The sequence below is a fragment of the Elephas maximus genome, chromosome 9 (genome assembly GCF_024166365.1).
Source record: "Elephas maximus indicus isolate mEleMax1 chromosome 9, mEleMax1 primary haplotype, whole genome shotgun sequence".
In the NCBI taxonomy this organism is placed as follows: Eukaryota; Metazoa; Chordata; class Mammalia; order Proboscidea; family Elephantidae; genus Elephas; species Elephas maximus.
The window spans coordinates 24812028-24834510 of NC_064827.1; the positions used below are offsets into that span (position 1 = coordinate 24812028).

At 38.4% G+C, this 22483-nt stretch overlaps 1 protein-coding gene across 5 annotated transcripts in view; it reads right to left on the bottom strand.

The window, feature by feature from the left end:
- Nucleotides 1-7905: 7905 nt before the first annotated feature.
- The window catches only part of FREM1 (FRAS1 related extracellular matrix 1), a 184761-nt gene continuing 170183 nt past the window's right edge, over nt 7906-22483 (bottom strand). For all 5 annotated transcript variants that reach the window (XM_049895395.1, XM_049895396.1, XM_049895393.1 and 2 more), the window contains 2 exons: nt 13018-13103; nt 7906-11123 (listed from right to left, as the gene is read on the bottom strand). In XM_049895395.1, coding sequence (XP_049751352.1) covers nt 10924-11123; nt 13018-13103 — 286 coding nt within the window. In that variant the 3' untranslated portion in view covers nt 7906-10923. The remainder of the gene's footprint in view (nt 11124-13017; nt 13104-22483) is intronic.

Here is a 22483-nt window from a genome sequence, read left to right on the forward strand (position 1 = left end):
AAATGACTGACTGGCAATGGTCAGTGGGCTGAGATGTCGGCATGGCCAGAAGTCCCTGCTGGTCCTATTTGTTCCTTAGCTTCTGCTCTAAATCCTTACTTACTCTCCCTACACACTGAAATGCCTTTCTCTCCATTTGTGTTGTTGGTGGTGTTTAGCTGCTGCCCAGTCGGCCTCCGACTGATGGCGACTCCATGCACAACAGAATGACACGCTCTCCGGTCCTGCATCATACCATGATCAGTTGCAGATGGGACAACTGTGGTCCATAGGGTTTTCACTGACTGATTTTCGGAAGTAGCTCACCAGGGCTTTTTTTCCTAGTCCATTTTAGTCTGGAAGCTCCACTTCGTAGCATCATAGCAACATACAAGCCCCCACTAAAAGATGTGGTGGCGACACATGAGGTGCATTGGCTGGGAATTGAACCAGGGTCTCCCACATGGAGGGCGAGAATCCAACCACTGAACCACCAATGCCTTACCACTTAATTTAATAATTTGATTAGTAAGCACAGACTTAGTGTATGCAACACACGTGTTGCTTAAATGCTGAATGCAAAGGAACTGTTGGAACTGTGGCTCCAAGGATGAATCACTCTATCACTCAATCACTCATCCCATTGCCAAAGCAAGCAACCCTTTCGGTCATGTGAAAAACTGCCCCCTAATTTGTCTGTTTTTACAATGAAATTTGCGTATTTTGGATCATGTCTGAAAGCAAGGCATAATGTGGCTTTAAAAAGGGCTTCCTTAGTCATCTAGAGCCCTGGTGCTGCAGTGGTTAACAGCTCAGCTGATAACCCAAAGGTCAGCAATTTTAATCCATTAGCCACTCCTTGGAAACCCGTGGGGTGGTTCTACTCTGTCCTATAGTGTAGCTGTGAGTCAGAATTGACTCAAGGCAACGGGTTCTTTTTGGTTTTAGTCATCTGGATTTCTCCACAAACTGAAAACATTTCCATGTTCAACGCAAACTCTACCACATGTCCTAACATGTGGGTAAGTTCTCATTTGCAATATGGAACTTTAAAATCCCATTTCTCCCACCCCAAGCTCCTCCTTTTCCGCTGAGGTTAGTTATTGCCGAGGACAGGCTCTGTTTGAAGTTGTTACCCTCTTCCAAGTACAGGTGCTGGCTTTGCATACTACAAGCCCCTCTCTCCCACATATATGCTATAACTTTTAAAAAGCTACCTTTTTTTGCGTGCCTACTATGTACCAACTCGACGGCACCTAACCACACTATGCACCAGGCATATTCTTTATAGTTTCATATCTAATTTTCACAAAAATTCTTCTAGGAAGTAATTCTTTTCTCCATTTTATAGATGAGAAAATCTGAGTTTAGGGAATTTAAGGATACATGGATAGTAAGTGGTGGATATAAATCCACTTTATGTTGTTCTCTCCTGTCAGTTTGCCTATTGTAACACAGCTATTATAAAGTTGCACTTATTATTTTATATTTTGCTATTTTAAATTAATATTATGGATGGAACCATTATTTTAATGGAGGTAATATATTATTCCATTAAACATTTTCTGTCACTGGACATTTAAATTTATATCTCCATGCATATATTCTTCTTTTTTTTTTTTAATTTTCCATCATGCGGAAATTATGTGGGCATATGATTTCTTTTCTCTTGGGTAAATAGCTAGCAGTAGAACGACTGGATCATATGGAAGGTGTATGTTTAACTTTTTAAGAAACCACTAATTATTTTCAAAGTGGATTTTACATTTCCATCAGCATAGTATGTATCATGGATTGAATTATGTCCCCTAAAAAATGTGTGCATCAACCTGGTTAGGCTATGATTCCCAGTATTCTGTGGTTGTCCTCCATTTTGTGATTGTAATTTTATGTCAGGAGGATTAGGGTGGGATTGTAACACCACCCTTACTCAGGTCACCTCCCTGATCCAAGGTTAAGGGAATTCCCCTGGGGTGGGGCCTGCACCACCTTTTATCTCTCAAGAGATAAAAGGAAAGGTAAGAAAGCAGAGAGTTGGGGACCTCATACTACCAAGAAAGCAGCACCAGGAGCAGAGCACATCCTATGGGCCGGGGGTCCCTGCTCCTAAGAAGCTCCTTGACCAGAGGAAGGTTGATGACAAGGAATCTTCCTCCAGAGCCGACAGAGAGAGAAAGCCTTCCCCTGAAGCTGACACCCTGAATTTGGACATGTAACCTACTAGACTGTGAGAGAATCAATTTCTCTTTGTTAAACACATCCACCTGTTATGGCGGCACTAGATGACTAAGACAGTATGGGAGTTCCGATTCCTCCACATCCTCACCAGCACTCGGTGTAGTCAGCCTATTTAACTTTAGCTATTCTAATAGATGTATACTAGTATCTCATGGTGGTTTTAATGTACATTTCCCTAATGACTAATGGGGAGTTCCTGGGTAGCAGAAAAGGTTAAGTGCTCAAGTACTAGCCAAAAGGTTGGTTGTTCAAAACCACTCAGAGGTGCCTTGGAAGACAGGTCTGCTGATCTGCTTCCAAAAGGTCACAGCCTTGAAAACCCTACGGAGCAGTTCTACTCTGCGCACATTGAGTCACCATAAGTCGAAATCGACTCCACAGCAAATAACTACAACCACTAATGATGGAGAGCATCTTTTCATGTGTTCATTTGCCATTCATACATGCTCTTTGAAGTATTTACTCAAATCTTCTGCCCATTTTTAAAATTGGGTTGTCTTCTTATTCTTGAATTTTGAAGTTTTTTTTTATATAGTCTGGATACAAGTCGTTTATCAGTTATATGCATAGTTAGTGTTTTCTCCCAGTCTGTGGCTTGTCTTTTCATTCTCTGAACAGTGTCTTCATCAAGATGTATTATCCTTTTGTATGTATTACTGAATTCGAATTGCTAAAATTTTGCTTCCAAGTTTTGCATTCATGAGGGATGTTGTTTTGTCATTTTCTTTTTTATAATACTTTTGACTCCTTTGGAGCCATGGCGACCAAGTGGTTAAGAACTTGGCTGCTCAAAAGAGAATGAAGAACACCGAAGACACAAGGTAATTATGAGCCCAAGAGACAGAAAGGGCCACATAAATCAGAGACTACATCAGCCTGGGACCAGAATAACTAGATGGTGCCTGGCTACAACCGATGACTGTCCTCACAGGATGCACAAAAGAGAATCCCCGATGGAGCAGGAGAGCAGTGGGATGCAGACCTTAAATTCTCATAAAAAGACCAGACTTAATGGTTTGAGACTAGAAGAACCCCAGAAGTCATGGTCCCCAGACCCTGTTAGCCCAAGACTGGAACCATTCCCAAAGCCAACACTTTAGACAGGGATTGGGCTAGACTATAAGACAGAAAATGATACTGGTGAGGAGTGAGCTTCTTGGCTCAAGTAGACACATGAATGAGACTATGTGGGCAGCTCCTGTCTGGAGGGGAGATGAGAAGACAGAGGGTGACAGAAGCTGGCTGAATGGACATAGGGAATACAGGGTAGAGAGAAGGAATGTGCTGTCTCATTAGGGGGAGAGCAACTAGGAGTACACAGCAAGGTGTATATAAATTTTTGTATGAGAGACTGACTTGATTCATAAACTTTCACTTAAAGCACAATAAAAAATAAATAACTTGGCTGCTAACCAAAAGTTGGGCAGTTCAAATCCACCAGCTGCTCCTTGGAAACCCTATGGGGCGGTTCTACTCTGTCCTATAGGGTCACTATGAGTCGGAATCAAGAGCAACGGTTTTGATTGTCTCCTTTGGTGTCAGAGTAATGTTGACCTCATAGGATGAATTACAAAGCATTTCTTCTCCCTCAGTTTTCTGGATGAGTTTGTATAGAATTGATGCTATTTCTTCTTCAATATTTCTAGAATTTAGTAGTGAAGCTATCTGAACATGGAGCTTTCTTTGTTAGAAAGTTTTTAACTACAAATACCATTTCTTTAATAGATAAAGGGCTTTTTTAAAGTTACCTGTTTTTCCTTAATTACATTTTGGGAGTTTGTCTTTCAAGAAATTTGTCCATTTCATTTAAGTTGTCCAGTTTATTGGCAAAAAAAGTTGATCATGTTTTTCCCTGATAACCCTTTTAATATCCATAGAATCTGTAGTGATGTTCTCTCTCTCATTCCAGATATTAGCTATCTGTGCCTTCTCTCTTTTTCTCCTGATCAGTCTGGCTAGCGGTTTGTCAATTTTATTGGTCTTCTCAAAGAACCACCTTTTGCTTTCATTGATTTTTTTTCCTTTTGTTTTTGTTTCCTGTTTCATTGATTTCTGCTCTGACTTTATTATTTCCTTGTTTCTGCTTTGTTCTTTTTTGAGATTCTCAAGGTGGAAGTTGAGTTCATCGAGTTAAGATCTTTCTCCCTTTCTAATGTCAGCATTTAGTAATATAAAAACCAAAACCAAACCCAATGCTGTCGAGTCGATTCCGACTCATAGCGACCCTATAGGACAGAGTAGAACTGCCCCATAGAGTTTTTAAGGAGCGCCTGGCCGATTCGAACTGCCATAGCACTTAACCACTACACCACCAGGGTCTAAATACCACTTTAACGTCATCCCACAAACTTTGATATGTTGTGCTTTCATTTTTATTCAGGTTAAATTAGTTTGTAATTTCCCTTTTGATTTCTCCTTTGACTCATGTCTTAAAGAAGTGTCTAATTTAGTTTCTATGTATTTGAGCAATTTCCAGAGATATTTCTGTTAATTGATTTTGAATTTCATTCCATTGTGGTCAGAGAACATACTTTGCATGACTTAAATACTTTTAAATTTATTGGGACTTGTTCTATGTTCCAGAATATGGTCAGCTGTGGTAAGTGTTCCATGTACACTTGAAGAGAATGTTTGGTGGAATGCTCTATACACGTCAATTAGGTTAATTTGGTTAAAAGTGTTCAACTTTCATATCCTTACCGATTTTACGCCTACTTGTTCTATCAGTTTTAGAAAGAGGGATATTCACATTTCTGACTATAATTATATATAATAGATCTATATATTTCTGTATACAAAAATTATATATATAATGTACACATGTATGTATAAATAAAACCTGTAAAACTGGTTGTCGTCAAGTCGATTCCAACTCATCATGACTCTATAGGACAGAGTAGAACTTCCCCACAGGGTTTCCAAGGAGCAGCTGATGGAGTCAAACTGCCAATCTTTTGGTTAGCAGCCAAGCTCTTAACCGTGTTTCTATTCCCATTTCCATTCTATTGTCTATTTCCCCTCGCGATTCCAAAAGTTTTTGTTTCATGTATTTTTAAGCTTTGTTATATGTGTCAGTGTTTAGAACTGTTACATCTTCTTGCTATAATGATCCCTTAATCATTATGAAATGATCTTCTTTATCCTTGGTAAATTTCCTCACTATAAAATCTACTTTGTCTAGTGTTAATATAGACATTTCAGCTTTCTTTTGACTAGTTTTAGCATATTGTATCTTTTCCCATTCTTTTACTTTTAATGTATTTGTGTATCTATGTTTAAAGTGTGAGGAGCCCTGATGGTGCAGTGCTTAAGTGCTCAACTGCTAATTGAAAGGTCAGCCGTTTAAACCTACCAGCTACTACTCTGAGGGAGAAGGATGTGGCAGTATGCTGCATTGAGATTTACAACCTTGGAAATCCTACAGGGCAGTTCTATGCTGTCCTACAGGGTCGCTATGAGTCAGAATGGACTCTGATAGCCATCGGTTAGGTTTTGGTTTGGCATTTAAAGTGTGTTTTTTGCAAGCAGCATATCGTTGGGTCTGAACATATTGTTCTTCTACAGGGTAAGCTGGGATTGATTGCCTGTGGAAAGCAAAAATACAGATGGGGATAGATGCAAAAGGTGAACTTGTATGTCATTGCTTGGAAAAAGTGTAATGGGTTACAATGAGGCCTTTAATGGAAGTGTTAGTTGATTTTTGTTTCTTTCTGTCTTAAGATAAACTAAACTTTATTGCTTACCAGAATGTAAGACCTATAAAAGCTGTTCGAAATGAACAGCTATATGTGTAAATTATGAGGACAGTATATTCATTTCCTGCACGATCCTGTTCTAAAGTTTATGTTAAGAAAGTCAGAGCGTCCTAGACATTAAAGACATCCAGACACACTCTGCCCTCGGTGGCAGTTCTCCCATGATTGACGGGAGGAAGCAAGAGGAATATCAACAGAGCTATACTATAAATTTAAAAAATATGTCTAATCGGCATTCCCTTCCCCTCAATCAACTGTATAAACAAATAAACTAAAACCTGGGTGAGGCATGAGGCAAAGGCTAGAAAATGTATCTTGGACAATTTGGATAAACACACGGCAAATACATCAACCCATTTACACCTTACTAAAATAAATTTTATATGGTGAATTTTTATAGCATTTTTTATTGAGATATACTTCACATAACATAAAATTTACCATTTTAATGTGTATACTTCAGTAGTTTTTAATATATTAACTATGTTGGGCAACCATCGTTTAATTGCAGAACATTTCCATTCCCCTAAAAAGCAACCCTAAACCTATTAAGAGTTAGTCCCAATTTCCTCCTCTTCCCATGCCTTGGCAATCACTAGTCTGCTTTCTGTCTCTCTAGATTTGCCTCTTCCGGACATTTCATATAAAAAGAATCATATCATAGATGGCCTTTTGTGTCTGATTTCTTTTACTTAGCATAATATTTTCAAGTATGTGGTGAATTTTATCATACTCCTATTTCAGAGGTATTTTACTTTTATATAGTAAATTTTTTTACCCAGAGCAGTACTAGGTATATGGAATAATTAGAAGAGATTCAACCTACAACTTGTAAGACCTCAGTTCTAGTGACCTCAGTCTTCTCTGTTGTAAAAATGGTATTAAATGAGATAATATCGAAGGTCTCTCTCTTTTATTTCTGTTACTTCAAAAATAAATTCCCAAAATACAGAGACATATACTGTTTGTTTTTTGGGGTGTGTCTGTGAGGGGGAGGGGGGACTGTTACAAAATCAATTAGCGAGATTTAAAAACTTTAGTTACTAACCTGATTTTGGAGGCAGGAAATTTGAGGCAAGCTCTGTCAATAGCACTTTGACGTGATTATAAACTCAGGAAGTTACCACCAATTTCTTAATCAGGAGAGAGATATAACAAAAGACAGTCTAAGCTGTTTCTATCTATGTATTCCTCTTCAATGCTACAGAATAATGTAATCAATGATTTTCACTTCAACTTCCTCCCTGGTAAAAGCTTGAGGCTTAAAAAAATTACAAGAAATTTGCATATCTCAGCCATGCTTTTATATTTTCATTCTATGCTTTTATATTTTTATTCCTGCATTATTCACTATATTATCTCTAGCATCTCGAGCAATGTCAGGGGCAGGGTTGGTACTCCATATTCAGCATTTGTTGAATGCATGGTGGATGGATGGATGGACAGACGGAAGGATGGACGGATGGATGGATGCCATACAACTAAAACCCAAACCAAACCCATTGCCATCAAGTCGATTCCAACTCAGCAATCAGTACAACTAAAGGTTGGTTTAAGCTATAAGGGTAAAAGAGGCATGTTGAGTTCTCCCCTCCACCCGTTCTTACAACAGGTAAAATCATTAAAATATAAAACACATGTGTCCCTAGGAAAACATAAAATGTTAAAAACTTAAGGAACAATGAAACAAAACTAGAAAGAAGTGTATTTTATTAATTTTGATACATTAGATATAGTAATTTAATATGCTGTCTTGTTGAAGAAAATTAATCAGCACCAGTTTATGGTTTAAATTACACAGAACTACTGTGTTAATTAATATACATGTATATACTTTCTTGGCTGTATTAAAAAAACAACAAAAAAAGAAATGTAAATAAATGTCACCTGGCTCATTTTTACCACTTTTTGGAAGAAGGTGAAATGATGATTATATTTTTTTAAGCAAATATATGCTGTGTATTTTTTAAAGACCAAAAATCAGCAGATTCTGAAAAGCTACACACTACTGAGCTGGGTTGATGCCGGTGGATAAAGTTAAGACTTTCCTGAGTTGGTACTCAAGTTTGGGAAGAGGAGCCCAGTGACACTCAGGTCCTTCTTTCTGATGCTCTCCTTCCTAGCTACTATCTGTCTCCATCCCCTCGTATTCAATCCTTCTCTCCTCTCTTTCCTTTTCTCTCCTCTAATCTCCCATTCTACCCATTATTCCATGTCTTCTCTTCCTATTCCCATCAGAAACTGCAGGGCGGCAATGGGAAATCAAGATAGAAGGAATCATGCCAACCATTTATTTCCTGCTTCCCACACCACCCTCCTATCCAAAGCCCAATCATGAGGAAGAAATGAAGGTCATAATTGCCCAGCACCCAAAGTTGCCTGATTTTTATTTGCATCTTCTTTCAATTACTTAGATTTTACAACAAATGTTTTCATATTTTAAAATATTCTTCTAGTATATTATAGTGGTTATCTTCTAGATGTTACAAAAATCAAAACACTCTGTCTTTATGCTAACATTTGCAATTATATTTAAATATTTTAATTGCAGAAATGTATGATAAAACTACCATGCTGACTGGGTTTTGCATAGTTGACAGAGCTCTGTATCTCCAGTTTTAACAGTTTATATGGTTCTAGAGTTCCAATAGGAAGGAATGGCCCTTGAATTCTTCATTCCTTGAACTTTTGCTTTCCCTCCTAGGACTTAACCCTTCAGGTCAATAACTCATCTCCTCTCTAAGCTGCATCCCACCTTTCCACACCGCAAAAGCTAGTGGATCAGAAGAAATCTGATTACAGCTGGTCCAGGAGGATGGATTTGACATCTTTTGGTTAAACACCAGAGACTGTTTGTATGACACAGGAGACCTGTATGTTATACCAGTCTCCCACCTAAGGTAAGGAGCCACCTGACTCCATTATGACGTTTAGATTTAAGTAAGAGGTAGAGCATCTGAGTCTTATCCTAACCTCTCTTGGTAAGTTTTTCTATTAATCAAATGCTTGATAAATGGGGAGAAATAAAGCATGTTTGTCATGTATTTAATAGCCAAAGCTGGACTGAATTTCTCCAAACATACTAGTTTTATGCAAGGTATGGTTATAAAACCTGCACCAAAACTCTAGTCTACTTAATAGCCAATTCTGATTCAAAGGTTACACTGATGCTCATGCAGGTTACATTTGGCAGAACCATACTTTTCCCTGTTACAAAAAGAGAAAAATTTGGAGTAAATATTTCAGAAATAAAGTCCTAATTTCCTGTAATTCAAACCTTAATTTCAGAAGAGAGTTCTAGTAAGGCTGCAACATGCTTCACTGCCATAAAATGCTTCACTCAGCTGAGATTATAAATTAATAAGGTACCTCAGTCAGAGACTCCATTAGCCTGAGACCAGAAGAACTAGATGGTGCCCAGCTACAACTGATGACTGCCCTGACAGGGAACACAACAGAGAATCCCTGATGGAGCAGGACAGCAGTGGGATGCAGACCTCAAATTCTCGTAAAAAACCAGGCTTAATGGTCTGACTGAGACTAGAGGGACCCCAGAGGTCATGGTCCCCAGACCTTCTGTTAACCCAAGACTGGAACCATTCCCAAAGCCAACTCTTCAGACAAGGATTGGACTGGAATATGAGATAGAAAATTATACTGGTAAGAAGTGAGCTTCTTGGCTCAAGTAGACACATGAATGAGACTATGTGGGCAGCTCCTGTCTGGAGGGAAGATGAGAAGGCAGAAGGGGACAGAAGCCGGCTGATGGACATGGGGAATACAGAGTGGGGAGAAGGACTGTGCTTACTCATTAGGGGGAGAGTAACTAAGAGTATATAGCGAGGTGTATATAAATTTTTGTATGAGAGACTGACTTGATTTGTAAAGTTTCGCTTAAAGCACAATAAAAAAAATTAATAAGATACCTTTACACTAGAGAATCAAGTTAGCATGGCATTTCTGCAAAGATTTAAGGGCTCACAATTGCAGTGAAATCTTTTTCCAAGAATATAGGCTTTCAAGGGCTCTGTTTTCAATATTACTTTTCTTTGTTCATCAGCATAGTTCACTGGCACACTTCTGAGGAAGCTATATTTTTCTTCCATATGTCAACCATCATTCATATATACTATTTCAAATGTCCTTGAGAAATGCCAGTCAGTACTACATATACATGTGGACAAAGAGAGAGACTCATAGTACTTCCAAATTCTCATGATTCTGAAAGGTTGGGGAAGCCCAATTATTAACTTTGGAAAGATATTAGCCGGCATTCTTATTGGAAAAGGCGATAGTGATGTGGAGACATTGGAGGTACAGGGAGCACCCTGAATGCTTACCTGAACTAGAGCCTTGCAGATAAGCTGCCACAGAGTGGTTCTCCCATTTAAAGCCTTCCTTTTCCACAACACATTTTAAAGAAAGAATTCTCCTTTCTTTCCATCCGCAGCCTCTAATCTCAGGTTGCACACTTAAAAGGGCTTCAAAGGGAAAAACTAGCCTTTTGCAGTTCAACCTTGGTTAAATGAACTGGTAGGGTCAGCTTCACTCAGACAGGAGATCCTGCAATATAGATTTCAGAAAGGACTCATTTGAGGTAATGGAACAAAAAAAAATTCCAAGAACCATGATATTGGTGCTGCCTGAGATTTAGGGGCTGAGGGTGTCACCTGGAATAAGCAAATCTTACATCTTATAATACTTCAGGCTTTTTCTTAGAAGGTATTGAGATGCAAAAATTGTATCTCATCTTGTAAGAAATACTCATTTATCGATCTTTCTGGAACAATTAATTTATGTTCCATTTTTAACTAGAGAGAATCACTCATAAAATACGATTTTAAAAATGTAAGAAATAAGTCATGACAGTTGGTTTTCTCTTGAGCAATGTTCACAAGTCCTATAAATAAATAGGTGAGAAATCCCAGGTAAGCCTAGAAGGGCAGTTACATTAGAGTTTCCTGGAACATATGTAACTGTGAGGTTTGCCCTGCCTACAGTCCTTTGTTTGCCATTTCCCTTGTCTATGAACCAAAACACAGTTCTTTCCAGGCTTTGAATGCTGATGGGTCATTTTCCTCCAGTTGGTGAAGGTGACAGGCTCACCACCAATCCACTCCCAGTAGCCAGCATGTACTTGGTCATTCAAACCTAATGTGAACCAAAAAAAGAAAAAATGTGAAATTATTTCATTACACTTGTTTTTAGACATCATATCTAGTCTGTTGTTCTAAACTTGGGAATCATATGCAGGTGTGGACCCAGGTTCTAAAATAAGTAATAACAAGTTGGCTTTGAGTAGATTCTGACTAACCAACCCCATGCATGTGTCAGAGTAGAACTGGGATCCACAGGGTTTTCCATAGCTGATTTTCTGGAAGTAGATTGCCAGGCCTTTCTTCCAAGATGCCTCTGGGTGAACGCAAACCTCCAACCTTTTGGTTAGCAGCCAAGTGTGCTAAGTGCTTGCACCACCTAGAGACCCTAAAACAAATAACAGGAGCTGGGAACCCTGTAAGACACAACTAAGAGTACAAGGCTTTGGAGTCAGGCAGACCTGAGTCCAAATCCCAGCTTCACCACTTGCAAGATGAGCATCTTTGGGCAGAAACTTAAACTGAGTTTTCCAAAGCTCATCTAAAAAGTGGGAATAGAAATAGTACACCAGGGGCTGTTCTGAGGATTAGATAATGCACGTGAAGCTCTTGGCATATGTATTTAATAAATAGCAGCTATTATTATTATTCATATTATTCTATACACACAACTCCTATCACAGAGGAAGAGATGCATTCTTGCGTATTGTTCTTCGTGATATAGATGCCTTGGTTTTCATATTTGAAAGCAGCTTTCTGTGTATTATTTTTAGTCTGGAAAAATTCCAATAAAGAGCAGCTTTTCTCTACTGGCCCCTTGCTCCCATTGGCAGTTTTTGCAAGTTGCACTTCAATGTTGTAAAGCTGTTGTAATATTGTCTTAAAGAAGCATTCCTCCCACTCACTCTCTTTCCTAATTGAAATAAGAAGGAATGACATGAGGAAGGAATCCCCCAGGATAGCATGGTCTGATATCTCCCAAACCCAATTTGTGTGTGAACAGTCTTAGCTACATAGCATATTACCGTCCCCCAACTACTTCTCAGTCCATATTTTTGAGTGGATGTAGAGAAGACTTATCTGACAGTTTAATTTAATAGTCTCAGATAATTTCAGAATTTAGAGGCCCACTGAGTATTACAGAAATTTTGTGAAGCCAACACAGTTCCCTCAAATACAATACTTTTCAGTGGAGGTGGTGGGAATACTGACTTTGATGTGCCATGAAAATTCTATTTCTAAAATGGCTTTAAAAGATTTGTTGTTGATAAAATTGTAGAAAATATTTAAAAATTCAGAAATTAAGACATAAAATTAAGATTACCTTTAATTCCTACCTGGATGTAAAGCATTTTTAATACTTTGGTATAAACATACACACACATGCACACATTTATATATACACTACATGCAGATAAGTTAATTTTTTCATTCTAATTATTTCGTGCTTTATATGGCTGTAGACCCTGTTTTATTTAGCACCTTGCCACAACTGCAATAAATTGCTTATTTTATATATATCATAACATACATCTAACATATATTTGGTGAATGAATAATGAATGAATAAATACACCAAAGACATTTTGTCATGTATTTAATACTTAAAGACTTACAAAAGCACTAAATATTAAATATTCCTTCATATGGCTATACTATAATTTATTTAACCACCCTCGATTTATAGCTATTTCTAATTCTTTTACTTTTAGAAATTGTGGTGAACTCTCTTACCTATAGAGCTAACCAAATCACTATTTTTTTGGGATAGGTGTGTCAAAAGGTTTAAGATGGGTTTTAAAAGACAGGCTATCTAACCATCAAACATAGCTAAGCTATTAGTTATTACTGGTAGACCACAACTGCATTGGTCCATGGAAGCGAGCAGTGGGAGTTGTCCAATCTCTTGGTGCCCTTGCCTCCTTCCTACATGCAGCATAGATACTTGCCTATCCAGAAGGGCCTCCTTCCACTGATGTCCCAGAGCCATCGCATATGCTGCCTTGTGAGGACAGTTACAAGGCTACCCAGGTGTCTACATGCAGATAAATGAAAATGAGAGCTTTAGTGATAAGAAGTTCAACATTTCTGCCGACGTACATAAAGAGAAATAATAATCAGTTCAAAAAAACTAGATAGATATGTTGTTAGTTGTCAGCAAGTCGGCTCCAACTCATGACACAGAACAAAATGTTGTTTGGCCCTGTACCATCTTCATGATCACTGGTATGCTCGAATCCATTGCTGTGGCCACTGTATATTTTGAGTGACTTTTCCCTAGTGGGGAACCCTGGTAGCATAGTGGTCAAGAGCTATGGCTGCTAACCAAAAGGTTGGCAGTTCGAATCCACCAGGCACTCCTTAGAAACTCTATGGGGCAGTTCTAAGTCACCATTGACTTAATGGCAACAGGTTTGGTTTCATTTTTTTTTTTTCCCTTGGGGGGCTCATCTTCCAGCACTATATTGGATGCCTTAGTCATCTAAAAAAAAAAAAATAGTCATCTAGTGCTGCTATAATAGAAATACTACAAGTGGATAGTTTTAACAAAAAGAAATTCTCTCACAATCTAGGCAGCCAGAAGTCCAAAATCAAGGTTCTAGCTCCAAGGGAAGGCTTTCTCTTTCTGTTGGCTCTGGGGAAAGGTTCTTGTCAACCATCTTCATCAGTCGAGGAGCTTCTCAGTCCAGGGACCCGGGCGTTTGAAGGACACACTATTCTCCTGGTTCTTCTTTCTTTGTGGTATGAGGCCCCCATGTCTCTCCACTGGCTTCTTTCTTTTATATCTCAAAAGAGACTGGCTTAAAACACAACCTAATCTAATAGATTGAGTCCTGCCTCATTAACATAACTGCCCACTATCCTGCCTCATTAACATCACAGTAGTAGGATTTATAACACATAGGATAATCACATCAGATGACAAAATGGTAGACAATCACACAATACTGGGAATCATGGCCTAGCCAAGTTGACACACATTTTTAGAGTATACAATTCAATCCATGACATTGGACAAATATTTTGTTGTGATCTACAGGGTTTTCACTGGCTAATTTTCTTAAGTAAATCACTAGGCTTTTCTTTCTAGTCTGTCTTAGCCTGGAAGTGCCACTGAAATCTGTCCACTACGGGTGATCCTGCTGGTATGTGAAATACTGGGGGCACAGCTTACAGCATAATAGCAATAAGTAAGCCATCACAGTACAAAAAACCGAAAGATGGTGCTGCAATGGTTAAGCGCTCGGCTGCTAAACAATAGGTTAGCAGTTTGAACCCACCCAGCAGCTCTGTGGAAGAAGGACCTGGTAGTGTTCTCCCATAAAGATTATAGCCAAGAAAACCCTATGGTGCAGTTCTACTCTGTCACATGGGGTCACCATGAGTCAGAATCAACTTGACAGCACTTAAATGCAACAACAAATATTTACTGTTTTCTTAGGTGTCGTTGAGTTGATTCCAACTCATAGCGGCCCTATGTAACATCAGAACGAGACACTGCCTGGTCCTGCACCATCTTCACAATCGTTGCTGTGTTTGAACCCATTTTTGTAGCCACTGTGTCAATCTACCTTGTCGAGGGTCTTCCTCTTTTTCAATAGCCCCCTACCTTACCAAGCATGATGTCCTTCTCCAGGAACTGGTCGTTTCTGATAACATGTCCAAAGTATGTGAGACGAAGTCTCACCATCCTCACTTTCAAGGAGCACCCTGGCTGTACTTCTTCATTCAGACTTCATCGATGCTATAATTCAAAGGCATCAATTCTTCTTCAGTCTTTTTATTCATTTTCCAGCTTTCACGTGCATATGAGGCAATTGAAAATATCATGGTTTGGGTCAGGCACACTTTAGTCCTCAAAGCAACATCTTTGCTTTTCAACACTTTAAAGAGGTCTTTTGCAGCAGATCTGCCCAACGTAATACATTGTTTGATTCCTTGACTGCTGCCTCCGTGGGCGTTGATTGTGGATCCAATTAAAATGAAATCTTTGACAACTTCAATATCTTCCCCATTTGTCATGATGTTGCTTATTGGGCCTTTCCCAGAGTTCATACTATATTCTCATTTTAATGGTTATTGGCAGGATCGTGACAGGCAGCAGCAAGGAAAGTGATATTTTATTATAATACCTGGCCTGTGACACACAAGTTCAATAGGTTTTAAACATCTTTTTTCGAAATTTAGCAACTGCCTATTTATAAAGATCAATTACTTAATGCCAAAATAGTACTGCTCTCCTAAGAAGCTTATTTCTAAATCATAGAAATTTGGCAATTCTCCAGTTCATTTGATCAGTTGTTGTTGTTAGGTGCATCACATTGGTTCCAACCCATAGAGACCCTATGTACAACAGAATGAAACACTGCCCAGTCCCATGCCATCCTCACAGTTTGATTAGCAAGGTAACTCAAACTAACTGTTTGGATAAAATCAAATTACTTGAGGCCTACATTTCGAGCTTGGGGTGTTTAGTCAACTAACCCAATATTTGCAACCCAGTGAAATGAGTCCAGCCCACTGTCAAACCCTCATATATCAATGTGGAAGTCAAAGCCCTTGTTTTGCCAAATATATACTTCTCCAAAATAAAATTCTTTATGAACTCTTTTTGCAGCTACCTGAATTATTCTGATAAGCAGTATTTGATTGTGCCTAATTCTCCTCAGTGCTGATTAGGCCCTTAAAAATGCTTTAAGTAATATAATATAGAAAGCTGGAAAAAAAAAAAAAAAGTCACCATTATTTCTTTGCTGGTTTAATGTCCATTGATGTGAAAATAAGGTAGGAAACAAAATTAGCAATACCTGTATAAAGTTAGACAACTGTTGAATTAAAAAATTTAGATCCATTTCCCTGTGTTTCCAGATCACCGATGGTGAACATAATTTATCCGTTTTTTAATTATTTTTTCCACTAACACTACCAGTAACTGCAGTTCTATAACACAGCAGCAATTTATAGGCCTCCTGAGATATGCAAGGCTTTTGCCCTTCACAGAATGGCCTCAGGCTGCTGGATTTGGGTTTTGTGACTGGCTCTGACCTCATTGTTCACTGTCAGCTCCTGTCTGACAGCTACCTCAGGTATGAGAGCAGCATTTCTTCCTCTTCCCTTCACATCCAACATGCTAATTCTAATGTGGTACGGCCTTAGAACACGAGAACATCAAGCATGTGCTAAGTGTGGCGTGGGCTGCGGGAGGGCTTGGGGGCTGTCTTAGTCAATACTTACGCTGGACAGAGCATGGGATGCCAGGGTTCTAGTTCTGCTTTTTGCTTTGCCCCTAATTCCTTAAGAATGAAACTTTGTAGCTTCAGTTTCATCATAAGAGAGAAAATAGAAGTTGCAGTTGCCTTGACTCCGACTCATGGTGGCCCTTTGGGTGCCAGAGTGTAAGGGTGCTGCACAGAGTTTTCCACAGCTGATTTCTCAGAAGTAGATTGCTAGGCTTTTCTTCTGAGGCACCTCTGAGTGGACTTCAGCCACCAACCTTTAAACTTTCAGTTAGCAGCTGAGCACATTAGCCACTCGCACAACCCAGGGACTCACATCAGGAAATAATGGAGCTTTATTCCAGGATACTTAACAACTCTTCTAGCTCTCACATTCTTGAAACTATCTTTAAAGCAGACTTCATAAAATCCATTTTAACTCCTCAAGTACTATTCTCGTTTTCTTTATGACTCTCCAAGAAACAAACCAATCAAGTAAATTTAGACTCATAGCAACCCTATAGGAAAGAATAGAACTGTACCATAAGGTTTCCAAGGCTGTAAATCTTACGGAAGCAGATTGCCACATCTTTCTCCCATGGAATGGTTGGTGGGTTTGAACTGCCAACCTTTCAGTTAGCAGCTGAGTGCTTTAACCACAAGAAGTCCCAAAAGATAGAGACGGAGAAACAGCTGTGTTTAAGGTAGGTAAAGTATTACTTTACTCATTGCCCCATAGAGTTTCCAAGGAGAGCCAGGTGGATTCAAACCATGGACCTTTTGGTTAGCAGCTGTAGCCCTTAACCACTACACCACCGGGGTTTCCAAGTAAAGTATTAAAAAAAAAAATAGAGCATAGTTATTCACAAAATAAATGTGTAGGTATGTATATGTTGATTATTTTATACGAATAGCATATTTGTCTTCTATGTTTAGACACACATATATGGATGTTATCTGTATAGATATGTGCATGAACAGATATAAAAATACATAGGCACGCATATACAAATAAGAATCTTTTCACAGCTCTGTAATTTGAAGGCATTCAAAGTGTAGTATTAAAAATGGCAACTTTCACTTTCCTGGTTACAGAAATAAACATCTATTTCCTTTAAACTTTTTGATTAAGCACAGGTATATCTCATGGAGTCCTGTGTGGTGCAGATGGTTAAATGCTCAGCTGCTACCCAAAAGGTTTGCCTTTTGAACACACCCAGTGGCGCCTCAGAAGACAGCCCTGGAGATCTGCTTTCGAAAGGTCACAGCCTTGAAAACCTTATGGAGCAGTTGTACTCTGCACATTTAGGGTCACCATGAGTTGGAATCCACTTGTTTACAACTAACAACAACAATACAAGTATATTTCAGAGTAAATCTTTAAGGATAGGACAGCAGGGGTTCCAGACACTCCTGTGGAAAACAAAATGGTTTCCTAGATAACGATCTATAATAATAGAATTACCAAATGTACAATGACCAACAAAGGAAATGAGCAGATGAGATTACAATACGTAAATTCAGGAAATGCGTAATCTAAGAGTCTGGCTCCTCTGGGTTAAAAAAATAATAAAATACCAGTGGAGAGGAAAGGAAATTGGAGATAAAGATTGAGTTGGCAATCTGATTAGGGACAAGGGATAAAGTAAAATTTGCTTTCTTATCGAGACATGAGTTCTGTGAATGACACTCTGTACGGGACCTTCAGATATACACACCAGCAAGGAAGCCAAAGAAAACAACTCAGAGAGCCCTAATAATGGTCCCTGAGACTAAATAAAACAACATACTAGATCCGTGTTGTTGTTGCTAGGTGCTATCAGCTTGGTTCCATCTCATAGAGAACCCACGTACAACAGAACAAAAGACTGCCTGGTCCTGTGTCATCCTCACAATCGTTATGTTTGAGCCCATTGTTGCAGCCACTGTGTCAATCCATCTCATTGAGGGTGTTCTTCTTTTTCAATGACCCTCTACTTTACCAAGCATGATGTCCTTCTCCAGGGACTGATCCCTTCTGATAACATGTCCAAAGTATGTGAGATGTTGTCTCTCCAGCCTCCCTGCAAAGAAGCATTCTGGCTGTACTTCTTCCAAGACAGAGTTGTTCATTCTTCTGGTAGTCCATGGTGTATTCAATATTCTTTGCTTTCAATCTTCTGCTTGACTTTTTCTGAAATGCCTGTACCAGTGGTTTTGGGGGGTAATTATTCTTGTTGTCTTTTTGAAATCAAATGTATATTGAAGCGCCATACAAATGCAATCTGATTAGAAAAAAATATATATCCATTCTTTCTATTGAAGTTTTAAAATTTGAAGCTTTTTATGATCATTTTAAGAATCTCACATCGTATATATTTTCTTTTCCTCCCTTACACACTCTGGAATGCCAACAAAAATCCCGTTTGGTAGATGTTTTAATTTCTGGAACAATATGTTAAATAGGTAATATGTAATTTGAAAGGTTGTATATTACTTTGTGTTATTAATAGATATATAATTAGTTGCTTCCTAAAACGCTGGAAAAGCCCCAGTTATCACTAAAAACTTTCTCTTGTTCTGAAAAATTTGTCAGTTTTACATCTACAAAAAAGTGACAGTGCTGTAGCTTAAAATAATTCCCTGAGACTAGAGTTCATCAAAATAACTTCAAAATAATTTGAATAAAGTAGTTCTGAACCTGCTTATAATACCACGTTTGATCTGTTGAATTAATAGGGAGTGGGACATTTTCAGATATCATAATAGATTTTATAACAGTTTATTCCAGAACAAAATGTCTTTCTATTTATAGCATTTAAGGAACCATGGTGGCAAAACGGTTAAGCTCTTGGCTGCTAATCGAAAGTTTGGCCATTGGGACCCAACTAGCTGCTTCACAGGAGAAAAGCCTGGTGATCTGCTTCTGTAAAGATTACAGGCAAGAAAACTCTATGGGGCAGTTCTACTCTGTCACATGGGGTCACTATGAGTCAAAATTGACTGGATAACGCCCAACAACAACAACAAATACCAAATATTCTTATATCTACAATGAACAAATATTGCTGGCAACTTATATTTTTATGTCTAAGTGGAGAGAATTTCTTAACTGCACCTATAGCAAGACAGTGGAACCCTGGTGGTACAGTGGTTAAGAGCTTGGCTGCTAACAAAAAGGTTGGAAGTTCGAATCTACCAGTCGCTCTTGGAAACCCTATGGGACAGTTCTGTTCTGCCCTATGGGGTCACTACGAGTGGGAATCGACTCAATGGCAACAGGTTTTGTTTCATTTTTTATAGTAAGACATCAACTCAATGAAAGCTAAATGCTATCATTTAAATTCAGTGGCTTTCACATTTTTGATAGAGCTGTGTGGGAAGGCATTACAGATTGCATGAGGGCCTCACTGTGTAAAATATTGGGGTTAGGACTCGCCATAGAACAGCTGGATCCGGAGCATTATTGTGTCTATTTCTTTGAGGCTCATTGTTGAACAAGGAATGATTTAGAGTTGGGCTGCATTGTTGGGACCAACACTGGGAGAGAATAAATACTCAACTGTATGATCTGGTCCAGACATTCCCCACTAAAAACCAACGGCTGTCAACCAGATTCTGACTCATAACAACCTTACAGGACAGAATAGAACTGCCCCATAGGGTTTCCGAGGTTGTAATCGTTATGGAAGCAGACTGGCACATCTTTCCCTGTGGAGCTGCTGGTGGATTCAAACCATCAACCTTTCAGTTAGCAGCCAAGAGCTTAACCACTATGCCACCAGGGCTCCTTAGACATTCCCAGAACCTGCCATACAATCAGTGCCTGATAAATATTTGTTGAATGAATGCACCTATAAACTTAGAACTTGATTGTACCTTGGGTTTACTCTGTGAGGTTAGTTTGATTTAAATCCAAAGGAAAATTAGGATCTATAATTTAATACAAATCTTAATATGTCTTTGCCGTGAGAGATGTAAAATTAACACGTAATTTTGAAGTTGGAAATCTAGTATATCCCAATACAAAGTTAAATAGGCGTACTTATCGACACACCTGGGATGAGAAATCCCCTACACTTATGGGGTTATCTTTGGAGAGTGGTATAATGGGAAATTAAGTCTTGTCTCTTCCTTTTACTTGCTTGTATGGCCATGAGCGTATAGTTTTGTTCCCCTGAACCTCTTTTTTTTTTTTTTTTAAATCTGTAAAATGCGGATAATAATACCTACTTCTTTCAAGGAAGTGATGGGAGGATCAAATGAGCTAATATATGTGAAAGAATTCTGTAAACTATAAAGTGTTATATAAAGTAAGGCGTTATTGGCATGGAGGCCTGTGGAACTAGGTCAGACTAGAGTAAAGGGTCATGGTATCAAGGTGGTTAAACCAAGCTGCAGATGAAATCCTAGGTTAACTGCATGAGAAGGTAGCTGGGCTTTTAATTAGGGTTTTAAATCTATTACTGGGATGAGTGAATTCTACAACATTAATAGTTACGTGAAGAACTCCATGCTACTCTTTGTAGTCATCATTAAAGCCCAGCTGTAATTAACTAGATCAGTAAAACATAAAAAAAGATATTGAGGGACTGAAGTAGAGTTGTTGACATGAGGACACCAGCAATATTACTATAAGTTGCCACTATTTCATTAAAAAAAAAAAGGATTTTGACACACACGCACACACCTAGACAATCACAATCTCAGAATAAAGAACCATCCTTCTAAGAAAAGGCACTTGGTGATCTCACACTAACACCTACGGACTGTTGGATGATCTCTCAATATACATTGTTCTTACTTTTCTCATAACACTAAGGACCAGTGAAAGCATCATTATAGACCAGCTACAGTTCCTTGACTTGGCCTTTGAAAGCAACCAGAAGATGAACAATAAGGCTGCTTCTACCTTAAGGTTTGGGGGTTCTGTTTACCTGTATTTTAGCAACAAACCCCAGCAGCAATGCAATTTTGGTAAACCTGGGCTAGAGCGTAACTCCCTTGCCCTCGTTTTTGTCAGTGGAAGAGCCATAATATTTTCCCTTTGTAGCATATTGCAATCTCCTCCTTGCTGGTTCAGATAATTTTTGATTCTCCATCTAAGTCCTTTCCTTGAGGAGAAAAAAAAGACCTATACTATTACTGCTGCCTGAGCCTTCTAGTCACTGAGGCAAACTTTAATTAAAAGTAGGATATCTGCTTATCTTGGTGAAAGAATGTCTTCTTACTCCTTTAACGTCTAGCACAAGGGACATATATGTGCATAAACAATTATATTAAGTTATTTTATACCACCAATTTATCAATGAAAAGCTGAAGGCCACTGGTTAACCTCTACCATGTCTGTGCTCATACTTAGGATGTGAAATACACCAGTGAAGAAAAAGGTGGCTGATTTATTTTAAATGTACTTTTAAAACATTTTATTAGCTTTTTAAAAATTAAGGTAAAATTTACATACAATAAAATGAATAGATTCTTAAGTATTCAATCTGAGGAGTTTGACAATTGTATACATTCGTGTCACAACAATATATAGCACATTGCCATCACTCTAGAACATTCCTTTGTGTGATTTTCCAATCATCACATAACATCTGCCAGAGATAATCAATTTTAATTTCTAACAACATAGATTAACGTTTTCTATTCACATAAGTGAAATTATACGATATGCATTCTTTTGTGTCGGGCTGCTTTTTCTCAACATAAAGTTTTAAAATTTATTCACATTGCTCGAGGTTTCAGTAGTTCAATTCCATCTTATTGCTTATAAAACTATTTATTTCCCTGTTTCTAAAAACGTGAAGAACTACATATCAATAATAGCAAGAACAACAACAAAAAAGCATAAATGACCTCAACTATTATTATGGAAACCCTGGTGGCATAGTGGTTAAGAGCTAAGGCTGCTAATCAAAAGGTCAGCAGTTTGAATCCACCAAGCGTTCCTTGGAAACTCTATGGGGCAGTTCTACTCTGTCCTATAGGGTCACTATGAGTCGGAATTGACTCCACGGCACTGGGTTTTTCTGGGTTTATTAGTACTATGAATAAGATTGCTATGAAATTCTTGAGCATGTCTTCTTTCTAAATAAACATATCTTTATTTCTCTTAGGTAAATACATAAAAGTGGAATTGTTGTAGCATTTTACACTTCCCCCAACAATGCATGATGATTCTATTTGCTCCATATCCTTGTCAACATTTAGTATT